Here is a 24,287-nt window from a genome sequence, read left to right as displayed (position 1 = left end):
TCATGTTGTACTCATTTTTTTTTTTTTATAAAAACGAACACAAACACTTACGGGATCTCAATGAAACTTGATGTTTCCTCGAAGAGATTCCTTTTTATTTCGTAACTCTTAGCGTACATCTTTCGAGGATATCATGGCTAGTATCTCACAAATGCTATAACCACTGATAAACTGCATATCTTAACTGCTTAGTAAGTGATTGATACACTGGTAGTGATGGCGCTAGCATTCAAAAATTACTCCACGTAATTAATGACACGTAGACAAATTTATCGAAATTTCACTTTCTACCCAGCATTTTCAGCCTGCTTCATTTTTTCTGAGTGCAAAAGTATAAGTTGCTATGGTGTTCAATTTGTGTTTTGTTTTCCTTCCAGTGAAAAAAGGTCCCGATTGTTGAAATGTATTAAATTGATTGAGCTTTAAAATTTGAGGAATTGCAAATGTATAAAAGTCATAAATAATAAGATTTTCATAACGAAAATGTTCTTAATCTTATTGAGGAAAAAATCGCATCTCTTTAAAAAAAGGTTTTCTGGTGAAAATTTCTAGGCATTTTATAAGAGAATATACTCTCCAGATCATCTGAATTTTCTTCAATTTTCCCCTTTGGATAAAATTTGCAAATGTTTAAAACACTTTGATTATTAATTTTTACGGCTTTATCGGTGAATTTTTATGTTCTCTTAGTGAGAGTATTTCAAGATTTCGAAAATAATAGATGGATTTTCAAAATTTAAAAAAAATGTGAAGTATGGCTTTAAAATGCCTCTTAAAAATTTCTACCCACTCATTTCCAACACCTATAGTTTTCTTCTAATGTTCTTCAATCCATCTATATTTTTCAAAATCTTGAAATATTCTCACTAAGAGAACATAAAAATTCACTGATAAGGCCGTAAAAATTTATTATCACACCAAACTCACGCTTTTGTCACCCCCCCCCCCCCCCCCTCATTTCGAAATTTCCAAAAATCCCGAAGGGGGGAATAAATAAAATTTAAATTTCAAAAAATTTATCAAATACCTATTCGAAAGATTACAAGAGCAATAAACAAATTGTGGAAGATGAAAGTTTTTTGATAAAAAATAACTTGATTTATAGGTTTTGTGCAAATATATAGTATCCTTATTTAATTTTTGGCATTTCGGCGAGTTGTGAAAATTCAAGGTAGAATATTTATAAAGAACATGAAAGTATTATAGGTGGAAAGATCAAAGCTAGAGCGCTTTGGGTAGAAGAAATTGAATAGTTGGTGAAAATGTGAGCAGGGCTTTTGTTTTGTGAACAGCTTTTGAACTACTTGCGTGATTCTTTGCCGCGCGCCGTTTCAACGTTGATAGGAAGCGATGAAGAAACCCATCGCATTCCTACCCACATTGAAACACGGACGGGTCGAACACATGAGATTGTGTCCGACCGGGATATAGTATGCAATTTTGTTGAATACAAGCTTTCGTGCAATCTATATCAATTTATTAGTTTTTTGCGACATTTTTTTACTATCCCTCACCCCTCGCGATGTTCAAACTCCGAGTGACAGAAGAAGGATCTGGAATTTGTTTCGGCCTTATAAAGTTAAAAAAAATTCTTCTTCAATAAGAATGGAATTGATCCTATACATTGAAACAAAAATTTAAACTATCTGAGTTACATAACTCTTCATGAAAAATATTTACAAATTATCTATTGAAAATTGAATGATTTACGAAAAAATCGAAATTTAGTTATTGGTATCATTACATGATCTTAGAGGCTATCCTCTACGCCACGGGCTGCGGCAAAATATTAGTTGTTCTTTCAGTTAAAAATACTGGTGTTTGTTTATAACGAAGGATTATAAATACAATTTTTTTTCTGTGAAAATGTTTCCGGATTATTAGGAGCATTCGTTTTGCTGCAGTCCGTGGATAGCCTTCAAGTCTACAAGCCAACGGTCATTAGATTGGCATCATATCATCGAAAGATGTAGGCTTAGAGTTAAGAAAAAGGAATCTCTTTGAGGAAACATGAAGTGTTCGATTTATTTTAAATTGAAGTGATGAGGCACTTTTTAACGAAAGGCCACAAAATTCCAGTGTTTTTATAAAGTAATCTCTTGCACTGTAGGAAGAACCTCATGGAAGGGCTTTGGGAGACTGATTTACATTTTTCTATGATATAATTGCTCAAACAGTACATGGACTGAAGATTATATTTGTAATATTTTGATTATTCATGATTCATTTTTAAATTCTTTTACATAAATAATTTTTCATATTGAATAGTGAGTTTTAAAATACGTTTTAAAATTGTTAAAATGGTAAGTTTAATTTGTATAATAATACCTTCAATAACAAAATAGGGAATTTACTTTCATCGATGATATAAAACTAAGAATTTGCTCAAGAATCTGGGATTATTCGGACAAAACAAAAATTTTTTAAGAAAGCCTTAATTTTTTTGGAAAAAACTAACTCTATGCTTAAATCAAGTAAGATAAATTTACTAAACTTTATTAATTTTCTTAAATTGGAAATCAAATTTTCTAAAGTAAAGGTGATTGAAATTTTAAAGTTTTAATTTGAATCTCGCAAACTAGGTCCAAATTTAAGATTCTAGTTCGAAATTTGGCTCTTCAAAATTTGCTATACTAAAAAATTACTCAATACACTAAGAGATTATGGCATTCTTTACTGATTTTTACGTGAATTTCTCTCATATCAGCGAATACTTCTAATTAATAATCGATTTTATAAATAAAATTTTATGTATTCCGAATCGGAATTTGAAATTTGATTCTGTTTCCAAATTTCAATACTATTTCTGAAATACACAAAAAAAAATCGGTATCAATTGCAGGTAAGAATTTTAGATATGAGCCAAGAAGTGAAATTTGTCAATCATTCATCATGAATCTTCAAAATAGATTCTCATGTTTTGGGTTAGAATTCATTGTTAAAGATTTCCATTTGTTATCTGACTTGCAAGTAGGGGGAAGTGTTCCTAAATGCGCATGTTGGGTAATATGCGCATACAGCCGATTGACGATATGGCTGGAGATTCATCATATCTAATCAGTGCAGTTTGAGGGTAATACGCTTTTAACACATGGCATGAAAAAATTAAATTGTTATATACAGCCGAAAAAATTTAAAAATTTAAACAAGATTTTTGTCAGTTTTGTTAGAATATATTGAACTTTAATTATCGTGCGTACAGATTCTGTGAATAAAAGTTTTAATGGTTTTTATTTCTTGTTCATCTGGAAATCGGAAATTCAACAAATTGAAGCTTTTGACAAAGTTGTAAATGATAAGATATTGGAATAAGAGACAGGTTCTGAATGCCCATATCAAGGCAGGTTTAATGCCTATATTAAGAAAAATAGATTAGTCTTATAAATTTTTTACTTTCTATCACTTAAAAATTAAATCTACGCTCAAATCACGATCTTACAGCGAAAAAAGAAGAACTTCATACTGATCCGATGAAAATACGATATGAACAAAATATTACCATGAAATATGGCCATATCGCATACTTAACTATGTTTCATGCAAAAGAACTAGTGATATAAAAAATTTCACCAAAATCTCAGTCTTTACGTATGCTTAACATCCGTTTCTACCATATTCAATTGAATAATATCAAAACATTGCAAGTGTTAATGAAATGTAGCTAAAAAAATAAATATGCGCATTTAGCCCGCCATTTTCGGAAATCGGCTATTCTGACTTCTTTTATTATAAAATTATTTTCACAAAAACTGTAAGAGATTTTAACAGAAAAATGGCTCTAACTAATATAAAACAGATGTCCGCTCACGTGTATATAGTTTTCAGACTCCTGTCTTTTGGCATATGGGAGAAAATGAGTGCTTTCCTTAATATGCGCATATAGCCCGCCTCTCCCCTAAGAGAATTTCGTATCTTAATGATGAGCAAAAATTCAAGATGGTTTCTATTTTTTTTTCTTGTTCATATTCAGAGATCTTTAATCTTAATATTGAAAATGCATTTAAGATTAAAAAAATATTAACAAAATTTTTATTAAAATGCAAAATCAAATTTGAACCAGGGTTATTTTTTTTCTAATGATGATGTAAACAAAAAATCAAAAATGCAAAACTGGATACAGAATCCGAAAAAAACTGGAATATAATTTTGATTTTGAAAAAATGGGACCAAAACCACCAGAATAAAAAAAAATCTAATTTGGAATTTCATATTCTGATCGGAATTCTGGAACTGGGATAAGTTTGTCATTTTAAATATTTTTCCAATATTTTTTCAATATTTTCCAATTTTTTTTAAATTATTAAAAAAAAAATTTTTGAAATTTTTAATTTTTTTTTGTAATTTTTGTCATTTTTGCCATTTTTGCCATTTTTGTCATTTTTGTAATTTTTGTAATTTTTGTAATTTTTGTAATTTTTGTCATTTTTGTCATTTTTGTCATTTTTGTCATTTTTATCATTTTTGTCATTTTTGTCATTTTTGTCATTTTTGTCATTTTTGTCATTTTTGTCATTTTTGTCATTTTTGTCATTTTTGTCATTTTTGTCATTTTTGTCATTTTTGTCATTTTTGTCATTTTTGTCATTTTTGTCATTTTTGTCATTTTTGTCATTTTTGTCATTTTTGTCATTTTTGTCATTTTTGTCATTTTTGTCATTTTGGTCATTTTTGTCATTTTTGTCATTTTTGTCATTTTTGTCATTTTTGTCATTTTTGTCATTTTTGTCATAATTTCATAGTTTTTTTTTGCAAAAATTCACACAATTTTTTTGAGAAAATCTGTTCATTGAATGAGGGCAGTCCTCATAACTTCCATCAGCTCAATTTCCAAAAATCAATTCATCTCAATTGGAACTCACCTCAAACAGAACCCCGTGATGCGCAGTATGTGCCAGAAATAATCGTACTCGTACAGGGCATTCGGACTCAGATGAAACCACAACGCGAACACGTGGTGCGGCAGGAAGCAGATGATGAACACCACCACGAAGGTGATGACCATCCGGGCCACGTGACGCCGTGCCCGAGCCTGGGACCTACTCTGGGGACCGGACGTTTCACCGGGCATGTCCCGGGCACTCACGTGCAACCGGTACGCCATCAGGATGTACAGGATGGCGATGATCGTCAACGGCAGAAAGTAGTAAACCACCGAATTGATGACCGTCTTGTATCTGTGCGAGAAAAACGGGGAGATGATGCACCCGGATTGTTAGAGATCTGATTCCGAATTCCGGAGCTGTGGGATTGACGAATAAAACTTACTTGGAATAAATGACTGATTCGTTAGACCGTTGCCCAAAAGGGGAACAATACTCGATGGTGTTATTCGGAATTTCCACCACCACGACGTCGGCAATCGTTGCCGATGGAATCGAAAGAGCGATGGCCAGTAGCCAGATGAAAACGGCCACGATGACCGTTATAGGACGGGTCTGAGGACGGAGGAAAATAATTAAATTGGTCGGTATGTGATTTTGTAGATGATTCCCGGAGATTTCTTCATTATCGTTACAGAAATGCGCCGAGGGATCTCAGAAACTCATCAAATTTCACAAAAGCTTCTTATATAGATAAATCTATCGATTTTAGGGGCTGTAAAATTTTGGCTTTGAAAGGCCCCACCCTATTAAGCACACATCCGAAATCCCGCATCACCTCACTTGGTTGGTGAGCAAAACAGACTGTTTCTAATTTGACTAAAAATTCCCGATCACGATTTTGCATCCCAGATTTTCCCCACACGTATCATTACAAGAAAACTTCGTTAAATTATTCCATTAAAAACTTCCTTTAATAGAGAACAAGACCACGCTTTGGTGAAATTTTGGGTAAAATACCGGACCCTCCGGCGCAAATTGTCCAATAATAATTAGACTAAATTTCCTCCTACAAACCCACCTGTAGCTTCCGCAGTGGATTGGCGATGGCACAGTACCGGTCCGCGGCCAAGGCCGTCAGTGTGAATACCGATACGCCGATGCTGATCTCCCGGAAGCACTCCGTTATCCGGCACAGCGTTACACCCCACGGCCAGCTTTCCAGAGTGTAGATGAGCGATGCCAGCGGGACGCAAACGAGAAGCAGCAGCAAATCGGCCAGGGCCAGCGAAAATATGTACCTGGAAGCAATAGAAAAACCAAGTCGATTAGTCAACAGGACTCGATTTTTCACAAATTTCTTTTTCTATAACTATTATTTTAAAAATTTTCTCGATTGAAAGCATAGAAATTTTTTCTTCAAAATTATTAACTTTTGAATTTCTAACCATCTAATTATAGACAATCCATCCCATTTATGCATTCCCACAGTGCCAATAAGTTTATCCCGGCTAATGAAATCCATAAACTCAAGATGGGCGGTGGTGGCAGCTCTTGAGATTCAACTCTTTCTCCGAAAATGTGACGAACTTTTGATGCTAATCCGGTTAGCATCCTCGCAGCTCGTAAAAAAAAAAACGTCGAATGACATCGAATTATGCTTCTACCAGATGCCCTCCAAGATTATCAAATTCAAGCATCCAATTGGTGACGAGCGTGCTGCTAATGAAGATAATGAAATTTAATCTTGAGAAAGTTCGTGAACGTTGACGAACGATATGGTAACAAGTAGGATGTAGGTTGAACAAAAAATCATCCTACTCAGTGCATCTTCGATGCTCGAAGTAATTAACAAACAATATCCATGCCAAAAACCGAACCGGATCTTTTCCAAATTTTGTATTACCATTTTGTGTACCACTCTCTGTGGTTTTCAAGAGGAGAGATAAATTCTCAATTTATCTCTCCTCTTGATAATAATTTTTGGGCCAAATGTAAGAAAAAGGAGTCATTCATAGTAATTTTTTATGAAAATATTGTTTAATGTTAAAACGTCGGATTGATAATGTAAATTACAAACGATTGTGTATTATTTGATAAAAAAAAAGGTTTTTGAGCTAATTGCCAGAGAAGGTGGTAGTAACGAGCAACCCCAACTACTATCCATAAACATGAATAGAACATGAATAAAACATGAATAGAAAATAAATAGAACATGAATAGAACATGAATGAAATCGGCAATCAAAGAGAGACGCGTAGTTTTCTGTGGTAAAAATTTAACTGACTTTAAAAGCATGTTTCAATAATGCCGCCGCCCGCGGCGTAGAGGATAGCCTTCAAGTATTCTAAGCCAGGGGGTATGAGATCGAATCCCGGTCACGGCATACATAGTACACTTTTCGGTGGGTTGGTGGTTTTAGCATTTGTAAGATGCTAGCCATCATATCCTCAAAAGATGTACGATTAGAGTTAAGAAAAAGGAATCTCTTCGAGGAAACATCATGTTTCATTGAGTTCCTGTATGTGTTTGTGTTCGTTTTTCAAAAAAAATAATCAATTATATAGATTTCCAAGAACCAAGGATCAACTTCGGCAGATATTTGTCATAAAAATTATTAGGGTGTATCCAATAAGCATTTAAGTATTCACTGTTACAACGGACACCATAGCTTTTTTTCCGCCTCGGCAATAACCAATTGACCAATCCAGATTGACAGACGAGATCATCGTCGATGTCTTTCCGTAGTCGCTGCCCTCCGCTGAAGCATTCACGGACCACGGCTTCATCCTTTCGACCACGAAGATAGCGACGTTCTTCTCTGGCTGAATCGAACTCCAGGAAGGCAATCAGGTAAAGATTTTTGCCGATCGCTTTCTCGAAGATGAAAGGCCCCTTGTAGCGAGGCTCCAGCTTCTTGCTCTGACCCGTGGCTTGCACATCGTTCTCTACCAACACCAGATCGCCTTCCTCGTACTGCCTAGCAAGTCAGCGTCGTTTATCAAAGTGCATCTTCTGCCGTTGTTGTTCTTTCTGGATTTTGTCCCGAACGACAAGAAGCGTTTCCTCGGAACGTCCCGAAGGTACTTCGGAAGCAAACATTATCAACAAATGATTCTTCATGATGTCCTGTGGATGGTAACAAAACAGAATCGAATTCGGCGATACCTTCGTAAAGTCGTTCACCATAGCATTCAGTCTCCCCTAGATCAAGCGGAGGTGCTTATCCCAACTTCTATCGTTATGCTTCACCGTCCACCTGATCGAGTGCAAAACGTTGCGATTCTCGCCTGCCCGTTAGCCCGAAGGGTTCCAACTTCTACTTTTACGTGACTGTTTTCGGTCTTCCCACAAAACTCTTCGAATTTCGCGATCAGTTATTATGCGATTCGACTTACGGAACGTCGTAAACACATCACTCAACATTTGGATCACTGGTTTTGTCAGCTTTCAATACGATGTACTTTGTGAAACCGTCGACCAATACTATTATGTGCTCGTTATGCAGAGAGGAGCGAACAAACGGGCCTAGGTGATCTGAATGGATCGTATCAAATGGAATCGACACTTTCTCGATCGGGTGCAATAGACCTTCTTTTGTCCAACTTTTACTATTCACGTAAGCACAGTACACACAGGAGGCTATGTATTGCTTCAAATAGTTTTTCATTCGACGAAACCTAAGATCGCGGCTGATCGCTCTGTACACTTTATCAACACCTTTATGGCCCAAGTCATCGTGGAAGCTACGTGCAATACTCCAACGCACACGTGTAGGGACCACCCATTTGAGGCCATCACTGCATCGTCGCATGATACCGTCACTTTGCAGGTAATATCGATTATGGATCTGCCTACCCCGGTTATCGACAGATTGGGCGTACAGAATCGCCATCAGCTCACGTTCACGATCATGTCTTCTCGCTGCAAAAGTTTTAGCCACTCATCCTCGGCAATATCTATTTCCATTACACTGGCCATTACGGGTTCGGGCTCCTCACACACGGGATCTTCCACTGGATTTCGGCTCGAGCAGTCGGCATGCTACAACTTCTTACCCTTGCGATAAACTAATTCATAGTCGTATTCCAACAGCTTCAGCAACCACTTTCCCAAAAGAAGCAGTATTTGCTTCTTCGCCGTTTTCTTAACAGCATCACAGTCGGTAACCATCTTCACATGACGGCCCAGCACATACTTCCGAAAACGTTCCACCGACTCCACTACAGCTAACGCCTTTAACTTATAGCTGTACTTGCTCGATCTCTTTCTTTGGATCGTACATCATTACTTTGAGTCTCTCTAAAGCCGATTGTTGGACAACACTCCACAGTAAATCAGCGTCTTTTTTGTAAACCGTGTTAATCGTTCGGCCACCCAACTGAATTCTTTCACGAAACGTATGAAATAGTTCGCCAGGCCTAGAAACTCTCTCACGTCGCGTACACTACTAAAGCTTAGTTCTTTTAGAAATGGGACAGCTACGAATGCGTGTATCTCAAAAACCATTTGTTTGATCGGAATACTTTCTATGAAGGAAATAAAAGTAAATTTATGATAATTCATGAAAAAATTTGAAAAAAAATATTTATCGTTTTTTGTATGAAATTTCTTTACTTTACTTCAGTCATGATTTTGATCAGTTTTTCAAACTTTCTCTTCGTCTAATCTATATTTTGGGTGGCTGCCCCCTCCTCCTTCAATTTCTGCTACTATTTGGTCCAATACTTCTCTTTTCATAAGTTTTGTCGTTCATCAGAAATCATCTGTCTCATAACCTCGGTACTGGCTACACAGCTTACGAGCTCTGGAACTAGCAAAAAACTTGTTGTGAGGTTAGGTTTGAATGACTCATAAACTCATAACTAGTCAACACTTTCAGCTAAAAAGAGAATTTTTTTTGGACATTTGAACAATCTACACTTAGTTTTTCGCTTATTCAATATTAAAAATGCTGGTATGTGACTTGACTTCCCTGATGACCCTTAACCGTAGTTGCCGATCATGTCCCAAGCAACCAAAAGTCTCATATCTACTTAAACTCGTGCCTCCCAAGTTCGAATTTCGCTGAACAAAGGTTCTAAAGAGAATTGGTACCGAATTTTCTCAAATGTGAACATGAAAGTTACAAAAGGTTCCTCAAATAGCCTTCTATGGACTTGAAGTTCCAAAAAGTTCCTCAAATAGCTATTTTTGTGACATGTCAATCGCACCCACACAGTATAAAAGTTACAAATTAGGTCTCAAATAGCCTTCTGTGAACTTCAAGTTCCATAAAGTTCCTCAAATAGCCTTTTTTGAGACATGTCCGCCATTTCATGAATATGAAATGTGAACGAACATCACCAAAGGGCATAGAATAAATAAATCATTTTTTTTAGCTTGAAAATTGTTAAAATGTATAATTTATTTTGAAACTCCTACTCAAAACAACTTAAAGCTATCTCGCAAATGATTGTTTTTGAAAAGAGTAAATATTTTGAATTTATGAAATTTCGTCCAACTGTATTTACTTTCTACGAATTTATCACACATAGAAAGTCAGTTGAAACAGTTCATTAATTCAATATCAAGTTAAACTCAAGAATTTGTATAATTTATGCTTAACGGTTATAAACATGGAGTTCCATTTTTTTAAACCGATATTTTTTTAACGGATGATTGATTTATATGCCGTTTCGTAATGTTTGTAAGTAATAATCAACATGCGTCTTTGCTGCTGGCCGCTGGCTGCCCTTCTGGGCTACTGGGCTGGTATTCTAGGAAGCTTATAACCACTTCGAATTTTAGCTGCCGGCAAGGCAACATCTAGGCGTGGCGTCGTGGCAGCGTGTTTGGCTATCATCTCGGAGGATCGGGTTCAAATCTGGTACCAGGACTATTTTTTTCCATTAAGTTATTTGATTGCTTGAGTAAGCGAATCAAATAATTGTGTAGCAGAACTGGCGTGCGTGCCGGCATGTATCACACGAAGTTAAAAACAAAGCATTAAATTAAATAAGATCAATTGGGGGAGGAATAAAGATGGATGCCGAGAAACCGGCAGCACCACATGGGCTGGTGATGACCAAAGTAAGAGAGGAGAGGAGAATTATTTTTTGTTTTTGCTGATTAAACGTTTACTTGTGGGCTGAATAGAATGCCATTCAAATCTGTAATGGAACTTTAAAGTTTCAATAAGAACTTAAATTTTGGGCTGAATAAAACGAACTTCAGCACATTGATTATGCTGATTAAGCTGTGTTCGACCATTTTAACGAGACTTTTGGTTGCTTGGGGTGCTTCACTCCAATGCTTGATTTGAACTTTGTAGACATTTTCGACAGTGTTTGCATACTTTTCCTACACTCACATACAGTTTTTCTTTGAATAATGAACGGTTTTGTCAGCTATCGATTTAATAATGACGGATTTTGAAGGAAACTGAGCAAAACTATTTTTTTCATTTTCTCTTACATCGTAAATATCTCGAAAACACGTGAACTCTGAATTTTGGAAAAAAACTAGGATTGATAGTACTTTTCACAGGCAGCAAAATGCTGTAAAAAGTTAGAATTTCCGATTATTAGTAAGTGAACTATTAGCAAAAGAAAGTGTCCCATTTCTAAAAGAACTAAGCTTTAGCAACTGGAAAGTCTTTAATAACACTGATTTTATCGTGCCCTGGCTTTATTTCACCGGCGCTGATTTCGTGGCCCAAAAAGTTTACTTTTTTCATCAAGAACTGCGTCTTTTCTAGATTCGTTAATAGTCAATTTTCTGATATTGCCTTCAGCAACTTTTCGAACTTTACGCCACGAAACCCATCCGTCGGAATGGAGCAATAACTGCATCGATCATCCTCAAGAACACTGCATTACAATTGGACAGTCCAAATGACATCTTCACGTATTCGTAGTGGTCAATCGGGGTCGAGAAGGCAGTCAATCTTCTACGGTCCACGGACATAGGAATCTGATGATATCCGCGGAACAATTAATCGTCTCCAGATTGACAGACGAGGTCATCGTCGATGTCTTCCTTGTCGTCGCTGGTCTCCTCTGAAGCATTCATATCAGTCGCGAAGACGACGTTCTTCTCTGGCTGAATCGAACTCCAGGAATATCGGCAATCAGGTAGCTATTATTAACGACCACTTTCTACCAAGGTGGCTAATCGAAGGCGAAATGCCCCTTCTCATTGCATCGAAAACACTCGACGTTCATTGACCTTCCCACCTTTTTTCACAATACACGTTACTGCTACAAGGCCAACACCACTACATCGGTAACACTTCATACATTATGTAGTCTCTCCTCTCGCAGTTGGCTTCGACAAAAATCCACGAGACAATTCCATCGGCTTCAATTGTTTCACTTCGGCTACCCACTTCAACTGATTCAAAAGCTCAGGTAGAGAGTCAAACTGATCGAACGTGCCGTACAGATCTTCGAGACCAGAAACAATATACTTTATAGTGACTTGATTGGCAGTTTTTTCGGTTCATCATTGTCTGATGGATACTCACAACATCAACCGAAGTTTGGAACTCCTTCACTAAACTCAATTTATATCTTCCCATGTTTTCACAGTAGCCCTGGTGAACCAAAGCTTCGCAGCACCTTGCAGATTCACTATGAAACATTGTAGCATCCACGCCAGCCGAGTGCCACAGCTTTCTCGATAGATTCGAGCCATTGTTCTGCCGTTGGCGCGGTAGGAACATCATGGTCAAACGGAGCCACAATGTCCTTAACATCACGCACGTCAAATCGGCGAAAGTTTTCTTTTGTTAACGATTTCAAGGCATCGATCAATAGATGTAACATATAACGATGCGCTATCCATCGTGTTACGTTTACTTTCCCCATCACGATTTTTATTACGAGAGTCCTTTGTGTTTAACCGCTCAAAATCTTCTTTTTTGAAACTTGATTCGTCACAACTTAAAATATCCTTCGCGAACAGGTTATTTAGCAGGTTCATAGCCTGGGAATAATTCTCAACCTCGTGTTTGCTGGTACCAACTAAGTGCTCCGAAACACTTTTGGAAATCTTTTTCAACTTTTCGTCGTGATCAACGCTCATCACAACTCGGCAACCACCAAAATCGTTATTGGCCTCTTTCCACCGCGGATCTATTTCGAATCCGCGATTACTTTGCGCGCGATAAGTACCGAATTCTGTCTACAGAATTGTAACAGGGTAATATTATAACGACAGTAATATCGGCAATCTATGAGCGACACGTAAAGGGTGTCTACGATGAAATTGCCACACACAAAATTGATTCGCAAAATTCCAGTGTTCATCCGATTGCCATCAAACTTTCAGGGATTAAAAAAATTACTACTAAACTTCATTTTACCATTTTACTCGTATTTTTTTACAGTCCGCAAATGCCCGCACCTTGTCTTTAGCCCCAGCCATAAGATTTTGCACAACCTGTGAACCAACCGTTTTTTGCATGTAAACCCATGTAAGTTTCTCGATTGTCTTCACTACCTTAGGTCGTTTAAGAAGGTGCTGCTGCATAATCGCTCAATACTTCTCGATGGGGTGGACCTCCGGAGTGTTTGGAGGGTTGAACATTTTTGGCACGAAATTGACCTTATTGTGCGAATAGTACTTCAGCACGTCTTTGGAGTAGTGGTATGAGGCCAAATCCGGCCAGAAGATTATTGGGACTTGGTGTTGGCCTAAAGGAGAGGAAGCAGCCGCTTTTGGAAGCACTCTTTCATGTACACCTGTCCGTTCATCATGTCCTGGGTCAAGAAAGGTGCACTCTGCTTGCTGCACCTGCAGATAGCTTGCTAAACCAGGAATTTATTCGCAAATGTGTACATCTTTTGAGTGCGGATATGCTCCGGTACGTTGAACTTATCCTTGGCCGTGAGAAACAGATTGCCGGGGATCTGTTTGAAGTCGGCCTTCAGGTACAACTTCCTGGCACGGGTTTTGGCGAACTTGTTCTGCTCCTCGAACGCTCGAAGCCCAGCCTTAGATTTGGTTTTCTGGACAAAACTTCGGCTTAGGTGCAGCTTCTTAGACACATCCCGAACGGAGGCGTTCCCCAACTACGAGATTTTTGGTGTTTAATATCTTTCGTCCTACATGACCCAAATCTATGAAATTATAGTTTCCTTTTGTGAAAATTTCCGGAGAATCGATTGGACATAGTTTCAAACGCCGCACAAGCTTACAAACGGAGGTATAGTGCCTTTTTAACCCCTAATTCCCCTATATTTTGTAAACATTCCAGAAAATACTGATTTGAACCAGAGAATTTCGAACGAAAACAGACCTATCGTTATTTTTTCTGAGGAATCCAATGAAGGCTGTTTTGGCCACCGCACGCTTCAGAAAATGGAGTTATGGCTGTCTTTGCCCTCAATTCCCCTATATTTTTCAATTATTTTAGAAAAAAGCTTGTTCGGACTTGAAAATTTTGAATCATTTGGGACGTATCTTGTGTGATATTTTCCGAGGAATTCAATAATGGTTTCGGAAAAATGGAGTTATGGCTGTTTTTACCCTCAATTCTCCTACATTTTTCAATGATTTCAGAAAAAAAACATGTTCGGACTTGAAAATTTTGAACCGAATGGGTTGTATCCTATGTGATTTTTTCCGAGGAATCAAACGAAGGCTGGTTGATCCACCGCACGGATTGGAAACAGAAGTTATGGCTGTTTTACCCTCAATTGCCCAACATTTTTCAAATACCTCAGAAAAAGCATGTTGGGACTTGATAATTTTGAACAAAATGGGTTGTATTTTGTGGAATTTTTTCCGAGGAATAGAATGATGGCTGTTTGAGCCGCCGCACGCTTCATGAAATGGAATTATGGCTGTTTTAACTTCAATTCCCCTACATTTTCAAATTGTTAAGATAACGTATGTTCGGACTTAAAATTGTGAATCTATTGGGACGTATCTTGTGTGATTTTTTCCAAGGAATCCAATGAAGGCTGTTTGAGCCACCGCACGCTTTGAAAAATGGAGTTATGGCTGTTTTAACCCTCGATTCCCCTGCATTTCTCAATGATTTTAGAAAAAAGCATGTTCGGACTTGAAAATTTTGAACCAAATGGAACGTATCATGTATGATGTTTTTCGAGGAATGCAACGAAGCCTATTTGACACACCGCACGCATCGGAAATAGGAGTTATGGCGGTTTCACCCTCAATTTCATTTCATTTTTTTAAAAGTTCTGTAAAACCATGTTTGGATTCGATAATTTTGAAATAATCGAGACTTGAAAATTTTGAACCAAACGAGACTTATCTTATGCAATTTTTTCCGAGGAATCCAATGAAGGCTGTTTGAATAAACGTACGCTTTGAAATATGGAGTTATGGCTGTTTTTACCCTCAATTCTCCTACATTTTTTATGATTTCAGAAAAAAATGTAGGGGAATTTAGGGTAAAAACAGCCATAACTCCATTTTCCAAAGCGTCTGGTGACTCAAACAGCCTTCATTGGATTCCTCGGAAAAAATTGCATAAGATAAGTCTCGTTTGGTTCAAAATTTTCAAGTCCGAACATGCGTTTTCTTAACAATTTGAAAATGTAGGGGAATTGAAGGTAAAACAGCCATAACTCCATTTCATGAAGCGTGCGGCGCACAGTGGTCCAATTCTCAAAAAACCTGGCAAAAAGTCTGATTTCAACATTTTTCGCTCTGAAACCTTTTAAAGTTGTTCAATAATCATAATATCACTAAAAAAACATATTATTTTCATATTTTCTGATAAATTGCTTTTTTGTTGTTGTTACTGTAAGAATTTAAAAATTTGTTGAAGCTCAGTAAGTAAATTCTCGTATTAAAATGTTCCTAATGATTGCTGCAAAATCTCTCACATCCTAGAAAGGTTCATTGCATCTCAAATTATCTCAAAGTTACAATACATATGAAATTTAATCGAAACAGATTGACTTGACAACGCTCTGGTGCTGATTACTTTTTTAATTTTTCATTTATAAATGAGTCAATTTAGAATTTTTATGACAGTTGAAAAATATTTAACATTTTCGCAAAAACTGATCGATTTCGAAATTTCGGAATGATTTCGAAATGAAAGTATATTGGCTTCTTTTTAAATGATCATCCATTCTATCAATGGCTGTTTAACACAAAACACTTAATTTACATTTAAAACGAGAAAAACAAACTTGTGCTTCATATTTTCTTAATTATTTTATTTAACTTTTAGTTTTAATTTTCGATTTTATTTCATATTGCATATCTTTCAAATAATACCATAAAAGTTTTAAACTATTTTTCGAGTTTCAATTGATTCTCATGAATTTTGACCAGCAAAAAAGGGTTCTATGATTTGCTCAGTAATCGGAAGAATATTTGTGAAACCGTCATTTGATTGTGTTTTGGGAGTTAGTCCTAATTGAAAAAAATTGCACAGAAATTCATACTGATAGTGCTTCAAAATATTAAAAGGATGTTTTATGAATGGATTTTTTAGAAAACTCAACCTGGAGATCCAATAAAACATCAACTTAGTTCGTGAATCTGGAAGTTATTGGCTCGAAAGTCAAATTTGAAGAAAAAAGTAGTTCAACTCTTTGAATTCGTTCTCAAAAAATGGCAAAAAAAGGCAGCCCAATTTGCAATATTTTGTAGTCCAGAAATGTGGGAATCTATCCAACGTAAAATTAGAGAGGAGTTATGTGGAGTTTTTTTGACGTAGAATTACGTCTTACGGCAACACTATAGGGGGGCAAATTGAAATTTGCGATCGAATCTCGCGTCACGAAAAACGCCTCTTTCAAAGACATCCTATCTAAAGGATTATGACGTCATCACCAACCCAAAACAAAAAAAGAGAAAAAGAAAGAAAACACGGATGCCCCGCCTCTTGATGAGTTTTGATTTTCCATGTATACGAAAAGTATAAAAACAACGGGGCGCCAGCGTCTCGGTTTCAGTTTCTTTTTGCTCGTCGTCGTGAACAGTTCTCCTGCAATTCGATCTGCGTTTGGACCCCACCAGTGGTAATCCAACGCAGATATCGTTTTGCAGTTAGTTTAGAGGAAGCCAGCGAAGCAGAAGGATGGTTCAGCAGCAGACATGACGATTTAGCGGTGCTGGCGACTAGCAGCGGTGGTGGCGACTAACAGCGGAGGAATATCAAAGATAACCAGCGGAGTTAATGACATGTTGGCATGACATTTTGACATGACACTTTGACATGACATTTTGACATGACATTTTGACATGACACTTTGACATGACATTTTGACATGACACTTTGACATGACACTTTGACATGACACTTTAACATGACATTTTGACATGACATTTTGACATGACATTTTGACATGACATTTTGAAATGACATTTTGACATGACATTTTGACATGACATTTTGACATGACATTTTGACATGACATTTTGACATGACATTTTGACATGACATTTTGACATGATATTTTGACATGACATTTTGACATGACATTTTGACATGACATTTTGACATGACATTTTGACGTGACATTTTGACATGACATTTTGACATGACATTTTGACATGACATTTTGACATGACATGACATTTTGACATGACATGACATTTTGACATGACATGACATTTTGACATGGCATGACATTTTGACATGACATGACATTTTGACATGACATGACATGACATTTTGACATGACATGACATGACATTTTGACATGACATTTTGACATGACATTTTGACATGACATTTTGACATGACATTTTGACATGACATTTTGACGTGACATTTTGACATGACATTTTGACATGACATTTTGACATGACATTTTGACATGACATGACATTTTGACATGACATGACATTTTGACATGACATGACATTTTGACATGACATGACATTTTGACATGACATGACATGACATTTTGACATGACATTTTGACATGACATTTTGACATGACATTTTAGCATGACATTTTGACGTGACATTTTGACATGACATTTTGGGATGACATTTTGACGTGACATTTTGACATGACATTTTTACATGACATTTTGACATGACATTTTGACATGACATTTTGACATGACATTTTGACATGACATTTTGACATGACATTTTGACATGACATTTTGACATGACATGTTGACATGACATTTTGACATGACATTTTGACATCACATTTTGACATGACATTTTGACATGTCATTTTGACATGACATTTTGACATGACATTTTGACATGACATTTTGACATGACATTTTGACATGACATTTTGACATGACATTTTGACATGACATTTTGACATGACATTTTGACATAACATTTTGATATGAGATGTTGGCATGACATCTTCACATCTTCATGAGATCTTCACATGACATGCCAAGTTTAAATGACATGTTGACATGATATGATGACATACAATTTTGACATGGCATTGCATGTCGACATGGCATTGCATGTCGACATGACATTAAATGTAGACATGACATTGAAATTTGACATGACATTTTGGCAAGACAATTTGACATAACATGTCATGAAATGTTGACAGAGCATGTCATGAAATTTTGAAAGGACATGTTTTCGTGACATTTTATTCAAGCTTGCTGCCATCACAGTTTGAAATGACATGCAATGATGATGTCATTTTGACATTAGTTCTAAGCATTTCATTATACTGCAATCTTTTTGTTTTTGTAATCAATACAGAAATAAGTTTACCATAGAGAGTTATCGTAATTCTACGCTCACTTCACGGTTGTAGCATGATTACAACCTCTTCAACTTTTTTAATCTCTATTTGAAGTTAAAAAACTTTGAATATATATCGTTTTTTGGAGCTAGATTCCATATAAAAAATTTCAACTTTATTCCAAACCAAAAATTTTTATTACATAATGTGTAAAAAATGCCTCACAAAAATATAAAAATAATTGCAAAGCAAAATATTTTCACCATTTGAATATATATTCGGTTTCCAATGTAAGCAAATCTTTGCGAAATTTTCAAAAAATATTCAAACTTTTCTCAACATTTCTTTGAGAACTCCTAAACGGGTAAACTTATGACTATCATTTCCATGGTTTCATGAAGCTTGAGAATGCCGGAACACGATGAAATATTTGGATAGATGATTATGAGTGCTTCAAAAATCGACTTTCTGCCAGCTTTTCTGGGTTTTGGACCACTGTGCGGCGGCTCAAACAGCCATCATTCTATTCCTCGGAAAAAAAAACTCCAGAAAATACAACTCATTTGGTTCAAAATTATCAAGTCTCAACATGCTTTTTCTGAGGTATTTGAAAAATGTTGGGCAATTGAGGGTAAAACAGCCATAACTCCTGTTCCCAATCCGTGCGGTGGCTCAAACAGCCTACGTTGGATTCCTCGGAAAAAATCACAAAGGATACAATCCATTTGGTTCAAAATTGAGGGTAAAAACAGCCATAACTCCATTTTCCGAAACGTGCGGTGGTTCAAACAACCATTATTGAAATCCTCGGAAAAAATCACTTGCTCATGCTCTAGGATCCTTCTCCTACAGTAAGCATTGGGGCGGTCTGAAATTAGATTCGGAAGTATGAAACGCAAAGCGGATTCGTGGAAAAAAATCAGGGCGGAAACTGGGTCCGGTGGACAAAACTTTGAACCGGAAAGTCGTGCGTGCTTACGTCATTAAGAAAACTGGCTCAGTTTAGGATGTTTCTGAAAACGTGATTCTCCTTTCAGCACTGTCCTTCTTAACAAGGTAAGATTGGGTCTTAAGACATATACAAAGCAGAAGAAACTGTATATATATGTATGTATATATTATCCATCCAACGACCCCCTGAGCTGGCAGGTATGTTATGCAAAAGAGCCAATGTTAATCTATTTCATTAACATTGTCCAATCGCGGGTGCTGGTGGTGTTAGCTCTATTGAAATTCCAGTAACCCATTTCAGAATGGCAACTGCACATCCCGAGGCTACTTTCATTGCCAATAAGCCCCGCCCAATCATAGCTGCATGACCAATTGGGTCATGTAATTATGATTAGACTTTCCACCTTTTATTGTTGACATATCCAGATACAAATTAAATATAATTGCCTAACTATATAGAATTGGCACCCTAATATGTCCAATAAAAGATAGACACGTATTTAGTTTATGGTTTTATTCATTTATGATTATCATGCTGTTATTGGTTGATATAAAGATATAGAAAATATTGAAAAAATAATGTATGAAGAAAATACGTAATTGCTTATCAGACCTGTAATAAAAGTATCGTTAGGTATTTCTTAAATAGTTGAAAATAAAGTATTGATTGCAAAGTCCATCCATGCTCCGACACTACCTGTATGGAATTAAAGGTAAATTTTCATGTTCTACCATGTCGTTAATGCATTATTAATATTAGGAGTAAATAAAAAATATACACAGAATACAAGATTGAGAGCCAAATATATAAGGAAATAAAAAATTAACGATGATAAACATACAACGACAACTTTGTTGAAAAGAAAGATAAACAATTGGATTATATGAGCAAATTTGAAATAGTCCTGGAACAAAAATTGTTTCTTAATTTTTCAATAGAATATTAATAATATCTAAAGATCAACATTAATTTTATAATTCAGTTTTCAACACATTTTTCGGCAGCATTATTTTATTATAAAGGAAATTGGTGGATTTAACACGGTGGGTAATAAACGTAAAAATGACCTGTAAAAAGGAAACTGCACTATTTTAAAGTTAAGTTTTAACAGAAAAATGTCCATAAATCTGCTAAAATTACAACTTAAGTGGAAGGCATTCCCGTTCTGATTTCACTGAAAATGTAAATCGCCTATTCGTCTATCTCGATTGCTGGAAACTACATGAATTTCAATGTAACGTAATTAAAAATATAATAAATACACTCAAGAACTTTTACAACTAGCCATACAAACCCAACCCGTCGCATCGAACAGAGTAACCCAGTGTAAACTGGGATTAATCACTGACATAATCTCGACGAAATGTAAAAAAAACAATGAATTTGTTATAACATGTACAAAAAACCAGATAAATAACAGTAACTACTGAATCAAAATTAAATTTGAAATTTTAATGAGCAATGCAATGAATAAATGAATGAACAGAAATAAAGTGGAATAATATTTGTATGTTGGAATTACAAAATATGCCAACTAAAGCAAAAAGAATCATCCAGTTATCGAGTGAAACAACAAGACTAAGTCATGCTAAGACTAAGTATAAACCTAATAATATTAAAAAATTAACTAATAATATTAAAAAATTAACTATTAATGCTAATAATATTAAAAAATTAACTATTGTTAAAACACAAGCCTGTGAAAGGAGAAATTTTGAAAATAATCATACAATTTGAGCTGAAACCTGTAAGAAATTTATGCATATTATTCTATGAAAACATAATTAATAATTATTAAACATCCAATCAATGTTCACTCTGTTGTGGCATGAGCCTACTTGGTTGAATGATTCAACTGAATCAAAGCAATCGAAAGATTATTTTAATTCAACCACGGTACCGTGGTTGAATTAAAACGAATCTTTCGATTGCTTTGATTCGATCAATGTTCCCAAAATGTGCTGAAGTGGAAATGAATATCTGACAATGGTAAAAACTGCGACAGTAATCTGGTATTCCAATGTGCTGAAATAGAGAAAATGTCATTTCAAAGCCAGAAAACATCAAACATGAAAAAGGATTTAAAATCTTGAGCATTGTAATTAGACAAAATGAATGGATAAATAAATCAATGAAACTTGAAATATTAGCGTGTAGTAATTAGTAAATCGAATTTCAGAGTCGTTTTTTTTTTTGTGAATAATAATGCTTCCCATGATGTAGACTCCAACTAAACCGTCCAAATACTTTTTAAATGATTATAATAACAAAAAAAAATTAAAATGCCCTCAAATGATGAATACTTTAAACGATTTATTTAACCATTCCTACCTTGAAACAAAAAACCGTAATTTTTATGGAAATGTTTCCAATGCATGCTGATACAATTTGCACCTATTTTCTAATGTTCATTATCGATAAAATGCTTTAAACTGGATTATTAAGTTTATTTGAAAGTTCAAAATATAATATTTGAAAAGCGAAAATAAGTTTTAAATTGAAGAACGATTGATACTTTATCATAAGATGCAACATTTTATTATTTATTATTCCACATATGTCACTCAAAAGTCTGTAATATGAAATATGAATATGAAATCTTATGATCAGTTTTGAAAAAATGTAAATCGTAGTTCGCAAAAGACCATCTTTTTTGGTGCAATTAACTTTTCATTTTGTTTAGGTGTTGCGATAATCTTGAGTTTCCCGAGAAACAAATTTCGGCACGCATAGAAACACATAAGCCGATGACACTCCGATGCGTTCGGCAGGCGAACATAATTAAGAAACGCACATGTGAAACGCGTCAATATGCCATACGCAAGAAATAATTGAGCCACTATTCACACGTGGAATATTGAGCTAAATGAGAACGGATGCACCCACACATGACTGTGTTAGAAAGGAAGAATAAAAAAAGGTTTGGCTGGATAAAATTTGTCCCCGCTTGCTTCGATCAGAATGCATTGGACACATGAAGAGAACATTATCAAAACCCCGACGAAAGGGTAGACGTACATAACTTGTACATGTAAATCAAGGCCTCGTCGTTGTCCTTAAAGCAATCTTATAATATTAAGTTCAAACTAATTAAAAAAAATAATGAAAAAAAATGTAAAAAGGAACAATCTCACCGGGGTCGCTTCAAGCCGCTAGCTCGCTGTTGCCGCCATACATGTTCCAGCATGTTCCGAAGCCCGGCATTTCGACACTATCTAGTTGGTTTTACCTTATTTTCCCAATCGGTACGATTGAAATTTTTTCATGCGATTTTCAACTAAAATCATCTGCAACTAATTCCACTTTTTACACTTAATTTAGTTCTCAATCACAACTTCTTTTTTAATATTTATCTTCGATTCTATTTGAATATCCGAAGCCGCCGGCACTTAGAGAAAGGTTTTACACTCGCGTTCAAATTTATTTGTTTGTGGCAATCGAACCGAGTTTACTTTCTTTACTCTAATATTTTCTTCTACCAAACGCGATCAAATTAAACGAATTTATGAAACATTCTCTTCTGGTGCAAAATTTCGGAAAACTTTGAAATCTATTTCTTTCTTTGTTCTGCCGAATCACACTCAATGCCACCACCAATCACAAAATAATTCAATAAAACGTTTTAGAATCAAGCGGCGTAGGAGCACGAAAAAACGCGACCGCACCTGACGAATGCCAAACTCCGACTCCCATATACAAAGCAGAAGAAACTGAGTCAAAAACAACCTGCTTCCATTGATCGATCACCCAGTACTGTTTTGGCCAGATTTTTCATCAGCTCACTTCTCAAACGACACGATGGCCTGGTACCATTCTAATAAAGCCAAGATCGTACGGAAACAGATGAATCCGTCAAATCGCCCTCAAGCAAGATCAATAGAAACTTTTTAGGCCCTTACCGAATCGTTTTTGAGAAAACATATGAAGCCTACAGATTCTATCGAAAACTTCGCAAAAGACTGGACAAAAGTGGTTCAAAATCATTGCAAATCAGTCTGTGATGAAGCGTATCAGCGATTGTCTGGAATCTAATTTTAATTGATTCACTGTATAATAAGACTATAGAGAACATAGAAGTGAAAAAAAAAATTGCTCCGAAATTGTCTTTATACTTTTCATTTTAAATCGATCTTAGACATTATGAGACATCCTCTAGTGGTGAAACATTTCTCACTGCCATACCTAGTTGCTTTGAGGAAATGTTGAGAAAATGCTAGAAAACTTCTCGGCGAAAGATTGCAGATTTCGGGATCAGATTTAACTTATTATAGGCTATTGAACAAATAAAGTCGTTCAGTTGAATTTTTGAATATTACATTTAATCTTCAATGAATGCGTAGATTACCACCAGCAATTTTCGGGAAAATTTTAATCAGAACAACATTCTTTAGCGGAAATTTTTCGTTTTTAGTAAAGTTTAGAGAAATTGTTTTAAAAAAGTACAGTATGCAAAAAAATCCTGGAAAATTAGAAACTTTCAAAAAGAATTCAAGCTTTTTGGGAACTAATAGTTTGAGAAACCGGTGATATTTAATAGGTATTATTTCGACAAAGACAAACTGTGGAATCAACTCCTGATGTGAAGAGTCAGAAATTTGGATTTTATCTAATCAATTTGATCTTCCTTGAGCTGCTTAACAAGTGGACTTGAATTCAATTTACCATAACCCACCAGTATTGCTTTGATTGATTCATATCTAAAGCCACACCAGATAGGGGAAAACTGTACAAGACGCACCAGTGGGGTAAGATGGCCTATGCCATTATTTTTCAAAAATACGCCAACTTTTGGCCACGAATGATGTTTTTCTTCGTTTTTTTTTTGCTGCAAACAAGTTTCTCTATCATTTCTTAGGT

At 35.7% G+C, this 24,287-nt stretch overlaps 1 protein-coding gene across 1 annotated transcript in view; it reads right to left on the bottom strand.

Moving 5' to 3' along the window:
* The window catches only part of LOC129757632 (neuropeptide CCHamide-2 receptor-like), a 143,163-nt gene that overhangs the window by 2,440 nt on the left and 116,436 nt on the right, over nt 1-24,287 (bottom strand). Inside the window, exons 3-5 of the mRNA XM_055754902.1 lie at nt 5,902-6,121; nt 5,266-5,435; nt 4,860-5,174 (exon numbers count right to left, since the gene is read on the bottom strand). Coding sequence (XP_055610877.1) covers nt 4,860-5,174; nt 5,266-5,435; nt 5,902-6,121 — 705 coding nt within the window. The remainder of the gene's footprint in view (nt 1-4,859; nt 5,175-5,265; nt 5,436-5,901; nt 6,122-24,287) is intronic.

Source organism: Uranotaenia lowii, chromosome 3 (assembly GCF_029784155.1).
Source record: "Uranotaenia lowii strain MFRU-FL chromosome 3, ASM2978415v1, whole genome shotgun sequence".
NCBI classification, from domain to species: Eukaryota; Metazoa; Arthropoda; class Insecta; order Diptera; family Culicidae; genus Uranotaenia; species Uranotaenia lowii.
Note: the sequence above shows the minus strand (reverse complement) of the source record. Positions and strands in the feature narration are given on the sequence as shown.